A 21,893-nucleotide genomic window follows, 5' to 3' on the forward strand; every position below is an offset into this window, starting at 1 on the left:
ACTGAGTCTGCAGGACTCTGATGAATAAGAAGACTTTCCAGCTCAACAACCAGTCATGTCTGTCCGTTCCTCTTGTCTCTCTGCTGGTTTTCCTTACCAGACAGCTGGATCAGCTCGTGGTACACTATGATGTCCTGGGGGTCATTCAGGTTGCTTGCCAGCGTCACCACATCATTGCCCGTGAACTTGTTTGCACCGTAGATGGCTTTATTTTCACCGTCCGTCCAGAAGACTCGATCCTGGAGAGAGGACAGAAAGAGACAGAATTCCAATGTGTTATTTCCATGGCCTGAAAAAGTTCAACCAATATTTTTGAACATGGCTACTCTCTCAAAGCCAGAAACCAGAGAAGTAAGTCTCAAATTTGTCTGTCTGAGACCATAGGAACAACATGTATGAATTTTTTTAAATGGGCGTAGCTCCCCTTTAATAACTACAATGCCGAAGCTGTGTCCATGGAAGAAAATACGAGACGAGGCCAAAGTGCAGAACGCCACAAACAGCTGTATCCGGATACCTCAGAGTGAATTCGTTAACAAAGGCCATTTACCAAAGAAAGGAAAACAATAAAACAGAAAACTCATTCATTGTTAAACTTCTTTTGCCTTTTTCTGAGCATCTTTGGCTTAACCAACCAAAGTATTGTTGCCATGGTTACTTGCAGCAGTTTGAAGCAGAATCCTGATAATCAGAAACAAGAATTTCAGTGGCCATGGTATTAATATTTATATGATCTAAATACTAGGCAGGTTGTGTATTCATGCTGAACATGCGTGCAGGCAGCCGCACACAGGATACACTGTGTGTAGATTGATAAACGTAATGTGGAACATTACGTTTATCAATCAAAAAGCTGATTGGCGTGCGAGTCAGTAACGCAATGGCGAGCGAAAATTAAACGCCGGAGCTGGAAGACCTGCCTGCAGGTTCCCGGTCAGCTACAACAGCAACGGAGAGAGAGTTGTGTACAGACCTTTTCAAACATTGACAACATAAACTTTCTAAATGGGCTCCTTTGTGTTTCCTGTCGCAATGTTTGTTAATGCAGCAGCTGACGGGAAGTAAACTTGGACCAAAGCTGTTGCCCTAACAACAAAATGGCAATGAAAAGGTCTATAAGATGAGGACGGTGTGTCGCCGTTGCTGCTCTAAACCGCCTTTTCCCTGCAAAGCTTATTTTCCTATCTCAAAAAAATAAAGTAATTTCCAGGAGATTGATCAGAGGTTCACCAGTATTGTATTTTTAAAGAACCCCTTTCAAAAACATACATGATATTTGATTATTTTCTTGAGTTGAGATTCCCACTCACAAATGGGTGGGAGGGAATTGTAGAGCATAAATACTGTGCAAAATGGAGATGGAAAGACTACATCACAAATTCAACCATCTGTGTGCGAAGACCATCTGCGTGGCGTTCCTGCACTGCACTTTGCGGGGACCACCTGTCAATCAAATTAATGTCTCTGCTGATTTAGATGATGCTCTGTTTTGGTCTCTTTAGACTTGCTGGCTTTCTTTCACTTCTCATGTTAACATGTTAATCCTGTTCTTCACGTTTATCTACAAAAAAAATGTAGTTTCCTGTGCAGCAGAGGATTTTTCCCATGAAGGAGCTGCGAGAGATGAGAGCACTGAACATGAAGCGCTTCATGGACCGATTATAAGTTGGTTCACATTTCTATTAGTTGGAAAAAGCAAGAAGCGAAATGTGGTTTTAATAAAAACGGTTACCAATTGTTACTTTAACTATACTGTTATTGTGTTACATTATAGCTGAATGTTAAAACTGTGCACTATAGAGTTCAGACATGAGCTGTAGCATAAGCACATGTGCCTGCATGTGAATAAATGTGTCATCTGTCTGAGTGAGAGAGCGAGTTAGCAGTTGTGTGAGTGGGTGGAGGTGAGAGAGACAGCCAGAGAGCCACATGTCCGTGATTTTATGATTCGGAAAGATTACATTTGAAAGAAACTGTAATGATATATACTGTATAAGAGTGCAGGTTTTAACCAGCAGCTATCATTGTTACTACCACCAACATACATGTCGTAAAAATCGAATACAATTCATTTGAATGATAACGACTGACTGGATCAGAAGACAATCCGTAAACAACGTGTAAGATGTTATCTCTAATCTGCACCAACTGACCCAGACTGGAACAAATTCTGTCCAACTCGTTCCAATCCATCAAGACCGAATCAGCAATATCATCAGCACTGCAATTATAACCTGTGTGTCGCCTTCATTGTCAGAGAGAATGAAGAGCGTGTGTGTGAAAGAGAGAGTATAACAGCAGCAGTACCTCAAAAACAGTGAGAGCGAAGGGATGAGCCAGGTAGTCTGAAGACTGGAGCACTTTCTTCCTGTTGTCTCCGTTCAGGTCGACGCTGCAGAGCATGTGCAGCTTCGAGTCGACCCAGTACAACCTGCCTTTGATCAGATCTGGGAGGAAGAAGAGAAATGAAAGAGGGAGATGGAAGAAATAACAGAAGAGTGGAGAGACGACAGAGGGCAGAAAAAGACAGGAGGGAGAGAATAATTAGTGATCGAAGGGAGAAGCCCAGATGAACATTGAATAGAGGTGTGTTGACAGAGGAAATGAGAGCAGGGAGTTGAAGAAGGGAGGGATGAATGAATGCAGAAGACGAGTGGAGAAAGATGAGGCATGGCGGGCGGAGATAAGGAGAAAAGAAGACGGGAGAGAGAGAATCAAAATCAATACAACATTTCATTAACAAGGACAAATCGATGACTTTTCCAGTGTGGGGGATGTACGTAGAGAAAGAGGAAGAGACCGAACAAAGGACAGCATTTGATTATATGATCTGGTGGTAGTATGGATAAAGAAACCCCAACAGTATTATAAGATACAGTGATATACTTCAATGTATTCCAGGAGTGGAGATATTTTAATAGGTTTCACTGATTACTCGGGGGAGTATTCACAATGATAAAGGTTTATGTGCTGAGGCTGCGTTGTTCAGTCTTGTCAACTTAGTTATTAGTAAATGTATCTCAGAAAGTGGAGACATGAAAATGATACAAAACTACAAATGGCTATATTTTTTGAGGAAAATGTGTGTGTGTTAACTTCAGCTAAAAAAATTTGCATTGCAAACATTTGAAAGTGCTTTAATGTCCAAAAGGTTTGATACTTTGGAGCTTCTGAAATGTATATTTGAACATGAGTAATAAAGTAAATGGAAGCACCGAAAGAATAACAAAATGTACGTGGCAGATGAAATTTAAATACTGAAAGCTGAAGTGTAGTAGCAGGATTAAAGTATGTATATAAGAAGTGGACGTAGTCACCGTGACGTCACCCTTTGGTTTGTTGACCGCCGTTTTCAAGCTTCGAGTTCTGCATTTTGGTCATTGCCATCGTTTTTTTGCAACCAGAAGTGACACGAGAGGGTGGAACTAAGAATAACTGAATGCTGAATAAGACATTTTTAGGCAACCAACTGAAAACACACTGTAAAAGGATTAAAGTTCTAAGACGAAAAGACGGACAACTCCGTGGTAGCGAACTGTCAATCATAAGGCAGGTAGGTGTGTGTGTGTGTGTGTGTGTGTGATCATACCCAGGGTGATTCCATTAGGCCACTGGATGTCTGTCGCCACCAGAACCCGTCTGTCCACTCCGTTCATACCAGATTTCTCAATCTTGGCTGGCTCACCCCAGTCAGACCAGTACAGAAACCTACAGGACCAACACACACATGCACACACAAACAAACAAAACAGATCTGTATAAATGTACATTGTCAAGTGGAGATAAAAGGTTTTCACTTGACACCAAAACACAAGCTTTTCCACCTACCCAGACAGCGGATCCACGGCGATGGACGCCGGTTCTTTGAGGCCTTTGTTGAACAGAACTTTCTGTTTGGTTCCGTTGAAGTTGGCTACAGAAATGGTTTTGGTGCCGAGATCAGACCAGTACAAGTTCTTATAGATCCAGTCCACGGCGATTCCCACGGGAGTCTGGACGTTGTCGATGGCTTTGTTGTGAGTGCCGACGTCCCCCCGTTTGTCCAGCACAGTGCTGCGAGGAAAAAGTTGACCGTTGAATCGTCACACATGGTCACATTAGTTTAAACTCCTGCTTTATTTTCCACAAAACATGTGTGTGTATAATAATAATAATAATAATAATAATCTACCTATAAATGGATTTCTGGCTCAGGTCAGCCCAGAAGATCATCTGCTGGTCAAAGTCTGCATCCAGAGCCACTGTGTTCCTCTGCTGCTCCACAATCTGAGTGTACTCCTTCCTCTCCAGACCCAGGCGACGGATGTCACGGCGGTTAGTGAAGATCAGGCACGGCTCCTTACCTGAGGAGAGGGAAGACATGGTTAAATAAGAGACACACAGAGAAGGTCAATCGGACAACTCATGTCTTCAAAATGTACCTCCGGATCTGTTCCACTTGCTGATGCTGGAGACGTTCACACCTTTTAGACATGATGAATCTCTGATTGAATGTAGGGCTGCAACTACAACTATAGTTGTTTATATTCTTGATTAATTGTTTGGTCTATAAAGTGTAAAAAATATTCACATTTAAGAAGCTAGAATCTGACTTTTTACTTAAAAAAATGACTAAACAAAATAGTTTTTGATTAATTTAATAGTAGTTGACCACTAACTTAATTAATCTTTACAGCTCTAATTGAATCAAATGTTTAAATGTGTTGTTGAAGTGTGTGGGCTCTTTCTTTTCTTTCATGTCACCCAGAATCTGTTTGAGTTTGTGACATTTTTGAAGAAGATGAGGATTACTGTGGTGTGATAGAAGAGGAATTATAATATAAATATGAGTTTATAGGATCGGATGACAAATCATTGCAACAACCATCAGGCTGAAGGATACAGTGATGTCTTTGTCAACAGGCAACACAACACAATAAAGTCTTTTTACTGCAGAAACAATCAAACAGCATGTGATCTCCAGACTAGAGGATGACATCCGCATCTCCGTCGGCAGGACAACTCCAGAGCCTTTCTGGTGATATCTTACAGTTTATCATTTAATGATAACCACATGAAGATATTTGAGTTTCATTTCTACAACTTCTTCTGGCATCTTTTGTTTTCACTCAGCCAGCTCTCAGTGAGTGACTGTTGTTCACTTTACTCATGTACTTGGCCACATTTAAGATTTAAACTATTAATCCTCAGGTTAAATACTGACTTCAGTGTGTATGAGGCCGGTGGTTCTCAACCTGTCGGGTGGGTTAAAAAAATATTTCAAAAAAAGGATATGTCTACCACACCAATGTGCATTTTTCTCCATTACTCAAATTCTTATTTTTACATAAAATGCTAATGATTTTGCCTATGCAGGTCTCCTTCAAGAAATACATACTGTATCTACATTTTTTACAACAAAGAAACGCAATGGGGCAAATTCACAAAAAGGATTGCGCACCTTGTGCAGCCGCTAAAAACCTGCACAAATAAGACAAAAAGAAACCGTGTAATGCACCCCTAACTGAGCTGCCAAGCAAATAGCATCTCTGTGCTCCTGTGCTACTTGCACATATTTAAATGAGGTAATATGCAAACATTTGGCACAAAATTGGCCCCTTTCAATGCAAATGAGCCTCACTGCAAAAACAGTCCAATTCAGACAATCTCCAGAGCTTTGGTAGTATATATGTGTGTCACGCCCACGCCCAGCAGTGATTGTAGCCAGGCGAAGACATCGTGATGCTCTGCTCAAACTCATTTATTCTGGGATGCAGTGTCAGGATGCAATGACAGTTGTGTCATGAAAAATAAATGTAAAGCTCCCCTACATGTCACTTTTATGATACATGAAGGAAAAAAATAAGAAAAAAAATAAAAAATAAGGTTAACAAATTATTTCTTTCCTCTCGCTCCGCAAAAAAAGGCAAATTGCACTCGGTTGCAAAACTTTACTGCACTGCAATATCATTAGCGCAATATCTTTAGTGAATCAGACCTAAAGACGGGGCAGATAGAGGTTGAAAGTGATGCTCAATTCATGGTGCTATCAGTGGCCGCAATCCATTCTTTGTGAATTCATCCGTCAGTGTGTTATTTGAGTGTTATCTAAAGTGTTATTTAAGGGTCATACATCAGGTCGGTCTATGCTCACAATGAGTCCAGTGGCTCAAGATGAGTATTGAGCTGAAAGATGACCCACAATTTAAACTTTACTTCATCTCTGACCACAGACAAAAATAGACTTTACGAGCTTGTGATCCCTGTGAAAGGGCACTGCCAGACAGTAAATTAACAGTACTATTCTGACAACACATCGTTTTCCAGGACATTTTGGTATATCGGGTCATTTTCCAGGACTTGTTCGTGACAGGGAAGCTGCATCATACATTCAGCAGCCAGCTTAGTGAATCAAGCAAAAAAACCAGCAGTCCAATACAACAGCCCAAGTCACGATGTTGAGTTTTTGTTGGAAACCATTTTATATTTTGTCTACCTACATTGATAAATCGGTGGAAAAAACATTGGAAACCCCTCTCAGTATAACTCATTACAATGCAACAGCATTTTTGTCTCCAATACAGTTTCAGTCAAGCCAAACAGCCTGACTGTAGCCTGGTGTGGTTCACTGCGGTGCTTCTAAAGACATTTAAAAACTATATTTTTGTACTATATAATTGTACTCTATTTTGAGTTTTCTTGATCCGAAATCAAGTCAAAAAAGCCTGAGACAAACGGAGAGAAAAGCAGTAAACATTTGGTGTAATTCTCCACCACTGATATTTCTGGGTATTCCAAGCTGTTGACTCACCGACAGCCTTGCAGACTCCGGTGGTCGGGTCCATCTGGTAGCTGTTGTGGCATTCGCACTTGTATCCGCCCTTCAGGTTGATGCAGATCTGACTGCAGATGCCGGGGTTCAGGCACTCATTGATGTCTGCACACCGAGGGAGAAAACAGAGGGAATACAGCTGGTATCTGACATGTTTACTTTAATCAAGTCTGCTGAATGCTTCAATTTGGGCAATCAGACGATTCACATGGCTCTGCTGCAAAACTATTGAAAAGCTTTTTTGAAAACAATGACTTTTCTAAGACATTCCCATGATTCCTGAACTGATGTGTGCTTAGGATACACCAAAAATTATACCCCACTATAACTGCTGTTGATGTTTTCCCAGAACGCTCTTTAGCAACAAGCTGCTCTCATCAGAATTAAACGCAACTATACAGATGTTTCCAGGTGGTTATTTTATACCTGGGAGCAGATTAAGCGCCTGTGCAACCAGTGGGATTCATTCCAGATGGGATTATACCCATTTCCCAATATCCAAAGCTGTGCTTGAGGCCAAGATTGGCTCAATAAAAAAACTGTCAGATCAGTGCCTCCTGAACAGAACCAATAGGATTTCTACTTAAAAAAAAATAACACAGCCAATCACATTACACGCTGAACCCTTCAGAGGCCAGACGTGCACAATAAGAGCATGTACCAGCCTACGGTATGTATGACCCAACCTGTTGGATTAGTGATTTCTAAGAAAGACAGAAATAGCAACACATCTACAGACTCAGTCACTCCAGTGTAAAGGTTTTCTTTTCAAACCTTACAGGACAATAACCTGACAAGGACATTGTGATTTGGGATTCATTTTGAGTGCTTGTGATGTTTAAAGCTGACGGTTCTGTCTGATCTACTTTTCAAACCGCTGAGGTTTATGGCTGCCAAGAACTAAATGCATGTCAGTGAACAACAAAGGGCCTCATGCAAGACACGACAAACAAATTCTCTTATTTTTTTTTCGTATACATGATTTTTTTCTTCTTTTGTTGGTACCCATTGATTTCTGGGATGTTTTCTTATTGTTGCTCTTCTGTTAGATAAAAGAACATTTCACGAGAGGTTGAGAGCACTCAAAAAAAACCATCTTGTTTTCACAGTCCACAAATTGTTTGTCCAAAGCAAGGAAACAAAAGTTTTACATTTGAGGAACATCAAAAACACATGAATATCATATAATCAAATTTAGATTATTATGTTTTAGAGTAATTATAATTATTGGATTTGGCTTACATGCTGCTCTTAGATGCTTTTTGATTTTCCTGTAATGCCAGTACTGACGCTCTGGAAAATAACATCATAATGCTATAACCAGCAGCCATTAAACGAGCTGCGAGGGCAAGTGAGCAGCGTTAATGTAACGTTACGTCCACTAAACTTGCTTGTTTTTGCCACTGACAGGCTCAGATTGTTATTATAAGTGTCTGACAATATTATGGAAAAGACCCTACAGAAATAAAAACTTTTTCTTACCTTTCTCTTGATCCGGTCTGTTTGTTATTGTGTTCAAGTTCCGCTCAAGAAGAAGTCTTGTTGTGAAATCTGAATATCTGTAAACTCTGGCTCAAATAAATTCCTCAATGGCCTCATTCACAATGTTGGAATCATCTAAATATTCAGCCATGCCATTAAAAATCTTTTAGATAACACTGAGCTATGCTTTCTGGCACTCACATTTCCACCATGGATGTATTTGTATATACATATGTATTTGTGTTCAGGCAGCATGGCATCTCCTCAGATTTCAGAACAAGACTTCTCCTTGAGCGAGACACTTTCTATAATGTCAGATTCTTATAGTAACAATCAGCGAGCCTGCCATGGCAAAAACAAGCACTTTTAGTGGATGTAAATGACGGTCCCAGCTTGCCCGATAGGATTTACAATGCTGCTTGTGAACTCCTGCCGTCTACAGCGCTCTCCCTCAATACTGAACCAATTTCAGAAATGGTTGTCTCTTTTAGTCAGTTAGACACAAAAACATGTGAAAATAGGATCCAGGTTGAAAAATACCCTTTAAAGTTACCATTCAAACAACAACAACGCAATGTAAAGGTGACCTACCTCCGCAGGTCTTGTGGTCTATGAGCTGAAGTCCAGGTGTGCAGCCACACTCGAAGCCAATCACCATGTCTTTGCAGATGTGAGAGCAGCCGCCGTTGTTCAGGAGACACTCGTTTAGATCTGAAGCACATGAAGGAAACAGGGCTTTGTTGAAGAGTTGAAGTACGCACTTCTAATGTCTGAGACACATCTCACAATGCAATTGTCATAAGGATATGAATTCATTCTTGAGTTATGGCCAAAAATGTGCCTTGTGAGGTCACAGTGACCTTGACCTTTGACCACCAAAACCTAATCAGTTCATCACTGGGTCCAAGTGGACTTAGTGCGAAATTTGAAGATTTCCTGGCGTTCCTGAGATATCACGTACGTATGTCCGGTTCATTCTTGAAACAGGATTATTCAGCTCATCACCATCTGAACAACATTAAACTTGAAAATAAAACAATTTTCAGTTTTTGAGTTATTTGATCCATTAAATTTATCATTTATATGATGTGCGAATCTTTTTCTCCGATTGAGGCGTAGTACAACTCAAACTCGGTCGTTCAGTATTCTGATAGTGGAGAGCATAATCACTTTTGGCCGAGCTCTTTGATCCATGAAAGAGAATTATTTAGAAGCACGATTCGTTCTCACACGCTGAAATGCATTAAAGCTGTACGAGTTGGAATTTTATGTAAAAAATATAAAAATCCACATATCAGATTAAATCAATGTGCAACAGACAGGAAAGTAATGTAGTTTTACCCTGTTTGCCCAAATTAAACTCTTCTTTCAGGTAGGACACTTTCCTGCCGACAGGAAAAGACATCTGAACTTACTGAAAAGCAATTTGTCTCCTGAACAGTGACAGAGCGGACTGTCCAGAGAAATCTAAACGTTGGACCTTTCTTTGCTTTGGTGTATCACATCAATGTACAGAATGAGCATTCTGGGAACTCAAGCTCAAATATATCTAGTTCAAACAGTTCCAAGTCGCTGACATTTAGAGCTGCAAGCTGGGGGAACACTACAAGACTTTAACAAGTGACATTTGCAGATTACAGTAGGCAAACACACTGTAGGTTGATCACAGCTCAAACTACAAGATCATTCATATTTACACAGATTCTAGTGCAAATATAATAATAATATACAAAAATCAAACATGTTGATCAATCTTCATTTGTTCTGCCACTCAGTTGGGAGGGTTGCTCCGGAACAGGTCATGTGTTCACCATCAGTTACCATGGCGATCTACCTGGTAAGAAGTGAACCACCGACGTAGGACGGAAAACCCAGGCTTAACCCTGAAGTTACCTCACCAACGCCAAAAATCCTGCTTCAATGTAGAGTGTTTCTGAGCTTTAGATAAGAATCAACTAGCTTTTTAAAAAAGCTTTTCTTTTTTTACTCACTGCATTCCTTGATGGGTTCATCGCTCCAGTCGGGACAGTCTCGGGCCTTGTTGCATACTTTGCTCATCTCGATACACTCCCCGCTGCGACACTTGAACTTCTCTGGTCCGTTACACTGAGTCACTGTGGAGAGACACACAAAGTGTTTGACACATCAAGGGCAGTAACTGCTTACACAAGACCTTCTTTTGAAAAAAAAAAAATTTCATGAAAAGCTTTTCCCCCCTGAGTCCAGTCTTTACGCTAAACTAAGCGCCTCCCGGATCTATTGCCGTACTTTGCCAAGTTTCAACCGGCTTTGTGTCATCGCAGTGTGTGCAGACGAATGGCGCCCAAACCCCCCCTTTGCCGCTAGCGCCCGTTTCGCGTCACCTGGCGGACCTCTGCTGGCAAATGAGTGGGGAGCTCCAGGCGCTGGCAACACAGAGGAAAGCCAAACACTGTTCATCTGCCCACACTGAGATGGCACAGAGCTGGCTGAAAATCAGCAAAGTATCCCTTTAATACAAAGACATGAGCGCAATATTGATGTTCTCATCTCACTCAAAGAAATCATTTGTTTTTTGCAATTTCCCAAAAAATCCAACTATTCCTTTAAGGTTGACACTTTCATTACAGCGTCAAAACTTTCAACTTCATATAAACTTCAGAACGCGAGCCAGCAGGAGATCCACAGGCTTGAATGTGTGAGGAAAACAAGATATTTTAAGCAAGAAAAACCTCACTGGGTTTTGAGCAGTGAACAGTGACAACTCTTTCAGCAGTGAAGAATCTGCAGAAACTTGTCACTCTTTAAAGTCTGTTTCAAGGCCAAGATTTATGCTACCGGAGCAAGAACAGAAAGTCTTGGAAACAAGATAAAACCAGGAGTGGTTGTTTGATGCATTTTCTTCTAGATGAGCACACAAAAAAAAACAATACCACATTGGATTGTTGACAAAAGGCCTTCTAAACACATCACAGCACGCACAGTAAACCAACACTCTCGCTTTTGTACCTGAGCACAACCTGAGGTGGATCGTGATGTGTTTTTTTCTTTGCAAAAACACATGGAAAATGCGTAAAGACCATTTATATGCCCACAGCATCTACACTAACACAGGATCAGCTTCAGGACAGCCTGAGGCGGAAAGTAAAAATAGAAACAGATCCACAGACAAAAAAAAATAAGAAAAATAACAATGGTAGAAACATTACTTTTAAATATATCAATTTCTGCATTGTCATGGTTAACTGACCTACTCTGCCCAGCATGGGTGCAGACTGTCTGATTCTGCATTCTTAGACTAGATAGCTCAGAAGAGCCAAACACGCCTCTATCTGTGACCTTGCTCTCTTGGGTAGAACTACAGTAGACTGATGGAAAGACTTGTCCAGCAAACTCCATACCACCAGTATCGTACTGGTGCCAGTATTGTAAATAAACACATTAATTTTAAGACGGAGAGTTTTTTTTTTTTTTTTTTAATTCAACCAAACAGATTGAGCTGAAAGTACACTCCGTCTTCACCTGACAAAGCCCTCTGGATAATTAAAAACAGTCATTTGTAAAGACGCACACATACACAGAGCACATACTGTTTTTGCAGTTGACTTCGTCTGATCCGTCAGCGCAGTCTCTGAGGCCGTTACACTGTCTGCTGCCCACGATGCAGGTTCCATCGTCACATTTGAACTGGTCCGCTAAACAAGTGCGTACAGCTGCCAAGAACACACACACCTGAGTTACACATGATTATACATAATTTACATGTTACTTACTCTTTTATTTCTATTTTCTTACAGCTCTTTATGTTTATATAATAGTGACTGTAATTGATCAATAAAGTATTTCTGATTCGGATAACAAATCAAACATTTCTGAATAAAACCCACTTAAATTCAACCGCCAATACTGATCTTTTCCTTGAGGACAAACTTTTGTATTTTTACATGTTTAATCTGATTTATAACAAATTATGTACACTGTATAATACTGGAAACTTGCTTGCCTTAGAGGATATAGAATTTAATTTGCTTTTATTTATGTCAATTCTATGTATCTTTTGATTTCAAGTCCACGTCACATCCCTAAACTCCCAAACTCATCTCAGACAAACATATTCATCATTGACTCATTCACTTATCTTGGCAATCTTAAATATTATCCCTTAAAGGAAGACCAACACATACAGTTTAAAAACTGTGGTAATAAAAAATAAATTTATGATTTTAAAACGCTCCATTTTTAATGTGTTGATGACAGCTGGTGTGTACATACGACAGTTGGCCTCGTCGCTGCCGTCCTTGCAGTCAGGGTCTCCGTCACACCTCCACTTCTTGTGTATGCACTCTCCGGAGCGGCACTGCATCTCACTGGACGAACACTTGGCAGGCGGCGTCGGGTGACGGCCGCAACGAGACGGAGACTCATCAGATTGGTCCTGCACGGGACAGAGACGAGAATTTGATCATGCCTCGGCTGAAAAACTACAGTTAAGAGTTAGCGCTATGAGATTTACAGGTTTGGATGGGGAAACGGATGCTATAGACCAAACCTGACAACTTAACATTAAAAATGGGCCCCTTTGTATTCCCAGCTACAATATTTGTTAGTGCAGTAGCAGACAGGAAGTAAACCAAAGCTGTTGCAATAACAACAGAATGGCAATAAAATTGTCTGTTTGTCACTTTAAAGGTAATATAATCATGTTAATGAATGTTAGCTCCACTGTGTTTTAGCAGACATTCAGTTATGAAAGCTTTTCCATTTGCTGTTCACTTGTTGTTATCAACACTTGCTCCCCTTGAAGCCATTTCCTGGCAGGGGGCCTGTCATTTTACTTAACAAGACTTTTAAAGACCAGTTAGAATGAAAACTAAGAGCATTTTTTGATGATGTTTTGACCTGGTATGGCCCTCTGACTGAATAGAAATGTGTGGGACAGAACATTAACACACCGGTTCAGAGTAGGGCTCATTTTTCAGTCCAGGTTATTTTTACTTTACCAGGCACAGTGACTTCCCGGAGTCACTACACTGAGCTTTAGAGGGGCTGGCAGGCAGACTTTATTACCTTTGGACAGAGCCAGGCTAGCAGTTTCCAATCTTTATGCTCAGCTAAGTTAACCGGCCGCTGGCTGTAAGTACATATTTACAGTACACATGTGAAAAGTGGTATTGATCTGCTCGTCTCTTGGCAAGAAAGCGAATAAGCATTCAAACGCAAATTCATTTTAACTCCACTAATTTCTTCACAACTTGCAATTTTTTAGGTTGTAGTGGGCTCAGTTTTACAGCTAGAGTGAAGATACTGGCATCATATGCTAAATAACGCTCCAAAGTTACACTAAATTTTGGCGAGGAAAAACTGGCATGGCCATTGTCAAAGGGGTCCCTTGACCTCAAGATATGTGAATGAAAATGGGTTCTATGGGTACCCACGAGTCTCCCCTTTACAGACATGCCCACTTTATGATAATCGCATGCAGTTTGGGGCAAGTCATAGTCAAGTCGGCACACTTGTGCTGTTAATCGAGTTCCAATAATAAATATTTACATACATTTGCATGAAATTACAGAAAGCATATTTACCCACTCCCATGTTGATAAGAGTATTAAATACTTGACAAGCATGCGATTAAATATTTTAATCAATTGACTTCCACAATACATACAGGAACATATGAAATTTGACCTCTGCATTTAACTCATCCAAAGCATTTAGGAGCAGTGGGCTGCTGTGAAGCGCCCAGGGAGCAACTTGGGATTCAGTTCACGAACTTTTCAACATGCAGACAGTAGGTGCTGGGAATCAAACCGCCAACCTTCTGGTTAAAGGACGACCTGCTAACTCTACCCACCGAGATACCTACTTCCTACCGCCCCTATTTCTCTAGCATACACACAAGCTAAGAAATCCACATGCATACAAGAAGACAACAAGTAAGCCAAGTTGACCGGGAAGTGGATCTGCTGTGTTATAGTATGTAGTTTGGTGAAATAATTAAAAATGTCCAATGGGGGGGTGTTAGGAGGCTTGCTCTCTTTGCCCTGATCGAAGGCAGTCTTGTCAGAGTCCATGTTCTATTCAAGGACTTTACATTTGAATATCACACACATTTCAAGAGTTTTCCAGGCTTTGCTCAGATATCAGCCACCGAAGGAGAGAGCCAACATCATTAACAGAGAATTAACAGACAGGTGATCTGGGAGATGTGCAGGGCAAAAATGACAGATAGAGCTTTTAGGACTCCGATCTCGCAGATGATTACCACTTTAATTTGAATCAAAACTGGGCAATCAGACGGAATGGGATCAAGAGGAGCAGCGGGAGGAGTTTCTCACACTTTCATCATCTCACAGAGTCACTGACTCATGTGGGAGCAGATTAATGAGTGTGATAACGTGTGTGCGTTTGTGTGTGTGTCTGAAGCTCCAGCACCGTTAACAATGAGGCCGGACTGGCGGGGTGTAAGCGAGCACGAGAGTGAATAACAATGACCTTCCCATTGAACACAGCGTTTTACATGTTTGTGGGTGTGAGCGCTGCCGTCCGTTTTTTTTTTTTCATTTTCCCTGCGAGGCCATCACAGTGATAACCACACAGCCAATTAACAGGTAAACTGCAGACTCAGTGGAACTTGTCCTGCCGTGTGTGAAAACGTGTTGGGAGTGTCAAAGTATGTGTGTGTGTGTGTGTGTGTAAGGCAGATCAATAACCACAGGGTGTTGTGAAAACTTGAACTTGCAGAACTGGTATGTGTGCATGTGCCTATGGCTATCATACCGGACAGTTAATTATAGTGAGGCCGAATCTACTTAGAAAATAAATAGGGAGTGTGTTTGTGTGTGCTGCCTGTATAAAGTCACCCTGGATGTATCATGGCTGCCACTGGCAACTACTGTTTTAGAGCAGCAAAGAAGAACTTATTGCAGGTAGTTTGTCACGTGACGATAGCAAACAGTGAGGTGCTAGTGCATCCATTTGGCAATGTCTCATAGTGGAAAATCCAGCAAGTAAAACAGCGATATGTTCAGTATGTAAGGCTTCTGTTTCAAGGGGACCACACTGGTCACAGGCCAGGTTTACTGATGAGAACATCTTGGGAAGTTGTAATTTGGAGCGGTGCAGTGCTTTGAATTGCAGCAATCCATGTCTAATATAAAGTATACAGAAGAGGAGTGGACTTGTGCTCCCTTCCACGCTCAGGACATTCAGTCCCACATCTTCTTGCTATGCCATTCTAGTGTAATCAGTTGTTATTGTCAACCATCCAACGAGGCTTGTCTGCTGCATTAATAACTGCATGACTGAAATAAAAAGGCATGGCGACGATTCATAAGAAACATTATCCATGAAATGTACAAATGACTGGACAAATTCCTGCTTCTGTCACCATCTTCTGATGGTGCAAAAATGTAAACTCTTTTAATCATTTTTGTCCACAACTAGTAATATCTAAAATCCTCTTACCTGGCAGTCAACGTCGTCATCACACACCCAGCTGGCCGGGATGCACGACGAGTTTCCACACTGGAACTCGCTGGGGCCGCAGGAGGAAGGCGCGCACTCCACCTCGTCGGAGCCGTCGCCACAGTCGTCCTCGCCGTTGCACACAAAGTTGCGGGAGATGCAGCGGCCGCTGGCGCACGTAAACTCATTTGGAGCGCAGGTGATGTTACCTGGAGGCGGTTAGAGGGAGAGGAAGTGAATGTGAGAGTGCTGTAATAGCTCACTCGCTAAAAAAACAAAACAAAATACACAAAAAGCCGTTTTACAAGATAATTTTAGTCCAATTGTTTATCTGACTATCAGAAATGTTCCTAGTATCTAGAACCTTGTATTTAATACAGGTTACAATTTACACGACTAATTCATCCACTATAACATTTTTATCTGTCTGTAAATTATTGATTAATAGAATAGCGTGAAAGCATTGGCAGGACTGTCACCCACGTGCATGTGTGTCCTTGTGCACATGCATGGAATAAACGAAAGAGGGAACCACTCATAGAAAAACAGCAACTCCACAGGGAACCTTTCAAAATACCCATGGTTTCCGGGTGTCCCCATACTTTCGGCAGTGTGAAAATAGCTTTACTGCTACACTGACATATTGAGAACATGATGGTACCATGTTTGCACTTCCCTGCCTCCCTTAATAAAAACACAACCCTAGTGTTAGTGGGAGGGAGTGGGAGTCGTACATGACTGGAGGATGAGAGAACGGATGAGGCTGGTCGCAAGAGTTTGATGTTATGGGCCCGTAGCAGCTGACTTTAAGAGGTATGGGGGGGTTAAAGGTCACTGCCTAAAAACATGCATCACACGACCCTGCAGTAAAGCATCCTGCTACAGACCTTTATTGTTAAACAAGATAACAATTAACAAATGTCTCCTCATACTAAGCAGCTGATTAGCATCTTCAGCCAGAAAGGATGGTACAATCTAGTGAGTTCAGCTGCTGGAGTATTAAAATATACATAGTGATGACACTATTATCTACAGCACTGGTATCAGTCTTAATACATTGGCATGGTATAGATTAAACGTCATATTCATTGAAGTGATTAACATCTTCCATCGTCAGCAGTAATGTCAAGTGTACAAATCCAATCACTACTTAATTAACTGATTATCTGTCAGTTGTTAAGGTTAAAATTGCCGTTTTTGTTTTTAATTCTACTGGAATCACATTTTTCCTTCATTTAAAATTGATAGGTCTCATCTGGCAGGAAGAGCTGGAAAGTGTTGTTGGGGCGTCTGGACTGCTTCGCTTAGAAAAAGGATGGATGGAGACAATTTACCAGCATGTTACGGGCTGCTTTAGTGTCTTCTGTCACATCCAATTATTTTAGTTTGCGCAGAGCATGCAGCTCTGCCTGGGCAGTTAGTGTGTTTATGCTGCACAGTGTTTAAGATAAACAGCTGGAGGATGAGAAGTAATTGATACACATCCATGAAACAGTTTCAGCGCTCAAGTACAGGACAACAGCTGTTACACTAAGTAGTACTTGGATCACTTCTGAAAAAAATGTATCACTGCACTCCTTCAAGCCATAACAGTCTTGTGTGCTTGTGCAAAAAGTTGTCTGTCCTTGACAATATGAATCAGACAGAAGGGTGTATAGCACAGCTGCAGCTGTATGGAGGAATCAAGAATGATTTCATCTGAAATTCATTCAGCGAATCAGATGCTACAGGGAAGTTTCTGCATTCAAATTCAGAGGCCACATCCTATGAAGTCTGCATTATAGGAACAAAGGCATCATCAGGGGGGAAAGTCCCATTTCAAAGTACTGTTCAATTGGGCTGTCACAATAACCGCAATATTGACAAGCCAACCGCAGGGGTTGGCAAGCAATCGCCACAACCGCCATTTTCACTTTTTTCTAGTTTAAATTCTTTGGGCCCCACATTTTTACACTTTGCTACAAACAGCAGCAGCGCGACGAGGTGCTGAGCGTGTACTCTGTGCTGAGCACTGCAAATTTGGTGGTTTTTTTTCTGGTTGTCGAGAGTTGAAAAATTTTCAACTTTGGGTAAAACTCCACAATGACCAACCGTCACATCCTACATCTAGGCTATAAGTGCTGGACAGCAACAACAATGGAGGAGGGAGGAATGAATACATAGACCGGCGGGTCCGTCCTCTCTTCCCTTCATCCAGAGCAAATCCTCTACCTTGTGCCGACATTTTGATATTCCGTATCATAGCAACCAGACGAAATCAAAGCGTTTCAGCTGAAAAAAACGCTATGCCTCATTGCTCTTCTGTGTTCTGCATTAACAATAAGAAAGTATTTCATTTTAAAACTGTCATCTTTGTCATTTAAAAAGCAACAATATACCGAATCATAGCCTAACGATAAAGCTTATTTATACAGCACTAAAATCAGGATAAATTAAGTAATCTGTAAAAAAAAGTTGCACTAATATTGTACTGTTGAGCCAATCATCATCACTGCAAGGGAAATTCCTTCACTCCGACACCCCTTATGTCCAAATGCAGCCAATACAGGTGGCCTCAAATTTGCAGGACAGCATTTTTGCAGTTCTTAGTATCCTATAATCCATGATGCCAACAGGCAGGTAAATTGTTTGAAGGTCCGTTCACACAAACCTTGTCAACTCAAGGTCCACATCGTAAGTCACCCTAGGTCTTTTACCTTCAAGTGCTCATTAATCAATCAATCAAAATGCATGACATTATCCGGCCAAATGAACAAGCCACAGCAGAATGTAAATAATGGGGGCCACGCTCCACTGGTTGTCCTGGTTAATCACAGGGCCTTCCAGATAAATCAAAGCTAGATAGATATAAACTCAGGTGTCATAACCCTTACTGTAAACATGGGTGATCAAGAGCTTTCCCCACTACATTTACCATTTTGTCATTTGACAGCAGCTGGCTGGTAATAAACTTGGAAGTTCGAATTTACAGTGACCAAACCTAAAAGGACATTTAGGTCCTTGGACCATTTGGGGAGGATGTGAAGGTTCAGCCTGGCCGTGGAGCCAACCGATGGACAAGTAAGTAGCAAAGACATGCTGCCTGCCGTTCTCATCACTCATCTAATATTCCCTACTCACTTCCTGTGCCACATGACTACAAAACCAACATAAAAGTTTAAGTTGTGATTTAGAAAAGTTAATTCTACCACCTTGTGTACTGCAACTGATCGTTCTGAGGCAGACATGTGGACAGATATCCCTCCCATGTTAAAGTGTGCTGGTCCACCTACCACAGTTGACCTCGTCCTCTCCGTTGTCACAGTCCTTCTCTCCGTCACATTTCCAGAAGATGGGGATACACTGAGTGGAGCCCGCGCCGCAGCTAAACTCGTTCACACGACACGTCCTCATGTCTGCATGGACAAAAATGCAAAGCAAACCGTTAATGTATGATTAATTCAGACTAAAAAAAAGCTAAGAGAGCTTGTGGAACGTAGCAAACTCGCCACTCAAACACATCTCCCAGCTGAAACTATGAGCCACCAAATTTTTTCTGTCTAGATTGGTCCTAGTCCTCTTTCACTCAAATACATGCAGGTTTATAAAACTTACTGTCACCTCCACATATTTTTGTGTCAGTTAAATGTGTGAAAAAATGAAGCAACATGTTCAAGTGGTATCATGTATGGTGTGATAACACAGCTGCAGTGGCTCTACTTGTTGCCTTTTGAATGCATTTCCCCCCGTGTCAGCAGGGCCAAAAATAACAAGAGGACAGAACAAGGACACAGCATGACTGACTTTTTTTTGTGTTGGAAACAGTGAGCAGCCTTTGGCAGAATAAGGGTGATGTTGAGCAATGAGTTACCTGTCAAAAGAAAGACGTTATAATGAGGAGTGATGGTGAACATAAAGCCCTCACTTCTGTTAACTCAATGCCCAGACAACCAGAAAGCTGCAAGCTGTTACATAATCCAGTTTGCTGGGACATCAACAGCTGAGGTCTGGAAAATTGTATTTATGCAACAATGTCATTGTTTCTCTCAAGTAAATAGTGTAAATATTTTCCATTAGTTCAACTGAATATTCATTTAAATATTATTTTGAACCCATCTGGCCTGTAATATTTCCTTTGTCTCATTGGTTTGTTAATTAAAAAGTTTAAAAAAAAACTGATATCCTGTTGAGATAAGGGACATAATATCAGTCTTTAATATCAGTCACCTGGAGGTTAAACTCAAGATCTTCCTGCATCATTAGCAACCACTTTTTATCTCAGTATACATATTCATCCCATAGTGCTTGTTTCCATAAAATTTCAGCTTCGAGACCCGATTCGCCTCTTATCCCTGCGATCTTCCACTGTGGAGAGAGATAACGAGCAGTGTGGCACAGAAAATCGGACTGCGCTGTGATAAGAGCTGCTCAGTGGAGCAGCAGATGAAGGTGAATTGAAAAGTGGTTCCTACAGCTGCGTGCATTATGGACTACGAGGACGTAGTTTTGTTGATAACGGCCAGGTAACAATAATGCTGCCATATTTCCGAATCCAGTTTGGTGTCTTGCACGTCTCTCAGCGTTACACTTAAGTCAATGTATGGCAATATATAACCTTCTGCTTTCTCTTCATCAGCATGTCTCTGACTGGTTTACTTGCTTTATTGTTAAGCGTCTTTGAGTCCCTGAAAAGTGCTATATAAGTCGAATTTATTATAACTGATCATATAGTGATCTATTCTCCATACATACTCCTTGATGAATTCAAGGTCACATATTGTAGTGGTACACCAATTCAGTGATTAATTGGCTGGGCATCATTTAGAAATATTCAATACGGTACTAATGTGACACCTGAGCTTCGGGACCAATACTTATTTTTAACACCTTAACTCAAGGAATAAAAACATAATTTAAACTGATCTGACACTAGCATTCAACTTTCGCTACTTGTCAATACTCGATGCCATGGACACATTTCTGTTGGTATTTTGGTAGCTTTTTTTTTTTCAGTTCCATAAAAGTAGACAAGATAAAGATTTTCACCTCACAGCGACTCAGAGCCTGTGTAAACAAAACACAGGTGGTCAGCTAAATCCCAGGTTTTAACTTGAGTTATTGGAGGACTCTTGACATCCTGCTTGTATTTTTATCAATGACTAAGTGGACAAAAGCTGCAGCTCACTTCCTTAATTCAACACTGATGCAAGACAACTGACGTAAACAACCACAGCACGTGTCCTTCACACAGACACTGCCAGATGACGTTTGCATGCATCCACACACTTTAGATTCCATTCCCATGTGCCAAGTCAGGTGTAGCAGCTGGTCAAACAGTACAATGATATAACAGCTATAGTAGCTGGGTTGAACTGCACGTACACCACTGCAGCTATGACTGGAACTTAACACAACCTCTTAAAATACACACACACAATATGAACTACAAACTGGAATGCTGTTGACGACCTTCAGTTGGCAGACACACTTCCAAGAGCAAGTGGAAACATGAGCACACACACAGGTTGTACCATTTAATCTACACTAGCACAGACCGCAGTCAGAAAGTTGCCAAGTCTACAGAGTGAAAGATCAAATGACAACAACTAGTAAAGATGTATTATAAGAAACATCATCCTTTGCCCCTTCAGGACTTTTATGACCCAAATGGCTCCAAACAGGTGGTCAGCCAACCCGGTCTCATGGGAAGGTGTATAAATTAAGACATTACATGGACATTCCACGTGTCATGAGTACAGAGACTTTTCGAGTGTCATTTGTACGCCAAAAACCCTCTTTGTTAGGGTAAAGGAAAACGTCATGGTTGGGTTTAAAATAAGTAAGTAAACTAAGTACAATATGTACTGAAAAAAACTACGAAAAACGCTCAAATGTCAACCAAAAATAAACTTGTGACAAACATCACCAACGTGACGTAAACAAAACACCGGTCAACAACGGTCTCGAACACGAGTCACCTGGTTAAAAGTCCAGTGTTTGTTGGGCCCACCCACCCACTCACCACAAGTGTCTTTCTCACTTTTAATACTACGTCACCAACTCTTATCGTAGCATTTATAAGCATTTACATTGCAGTCAGTACAGGATACATGGCGTACAAATGTCACGCGGAAATCAAGAAAGGCGTACTTATTGCATGCTAAACACCTTGCTC

At 41.1% G+C, this 21,893-nt stretch overlaps 1 protein-coding gene across 2 annotated transcripts in view; it reads right to left on the reverse strand.

Annotated features, from left to right (window-relative positions):
- The window catches only part of vldlr (very low density lipoprotein receptor), a 50,551-nt gene that overhangs the window by 12,565 nt on the left and 16,093 nt on the right, over window positions 1-21,893 (reverse strand). For both annotated transcript variants that reach the window (XM_074617056.1, XM_074617057.1), the window contains exons 4-15: window positions 19,012-19,134; window positions 15,740-15,948; window positions 12,545-12,707; window positions 11,863-11,985; window positions 10,285-10,407; window positions 8,885-9,004; window positions 6,791-6,916; window positions 4,172-4,343; window positions 3,829-4,053; window positions 3,590-3,708; window positions 2,308-2,447; window positions 98-239 (exon numbers count right to left, since the gene is read on the reverse strand). In XM_074617056.1, the coding sequence (XP_074473157.1) occupies window positions 98-239; window positions 2,308-2,447; window positions 3,590-3,708; window positions 3,829-4,053; window positions 4,172-4,343; window positions 6,791-6,916; window positions 8,885-9,004; window positions 10,285-10,407; window positions 11,863-11,985; window positions 12,545-12,707; window positions 15,740-15,948; window positions 19,012-19,134 (1,785 nt within the window). The remainder of the gene's footprint in view (window positions 1-97; window positions 240-2,307; window positions 2,448-3,589; window positions 3,709-3,828; window positions 4,054-4,171; window positions 4,344-6,790; window positions 6,917-8,884; window positions 9,005-10,284; window positions 10,408-11,862; window positions 11,986-12,544; window positions 12,708-15,739; window positions 15,949-19,011; window positions 19,135-21,893) is intronic.

Source organism: Sebastes fasciatus, chromosome 19, assembly GCF_043250625.1.
Source record: "Sebastes fasciatus isolate fSebFas1 chromosome 19, fSebFas1.pri, whole genome shotgun sequence".
NCBI classification, from domain to species: domain Eukaryota; kingdom Metazoa; phylum Chordata; class Actinopteri; order Perciformes; family Sebastidae; genus Sebastes; species Sebastes fasciatus.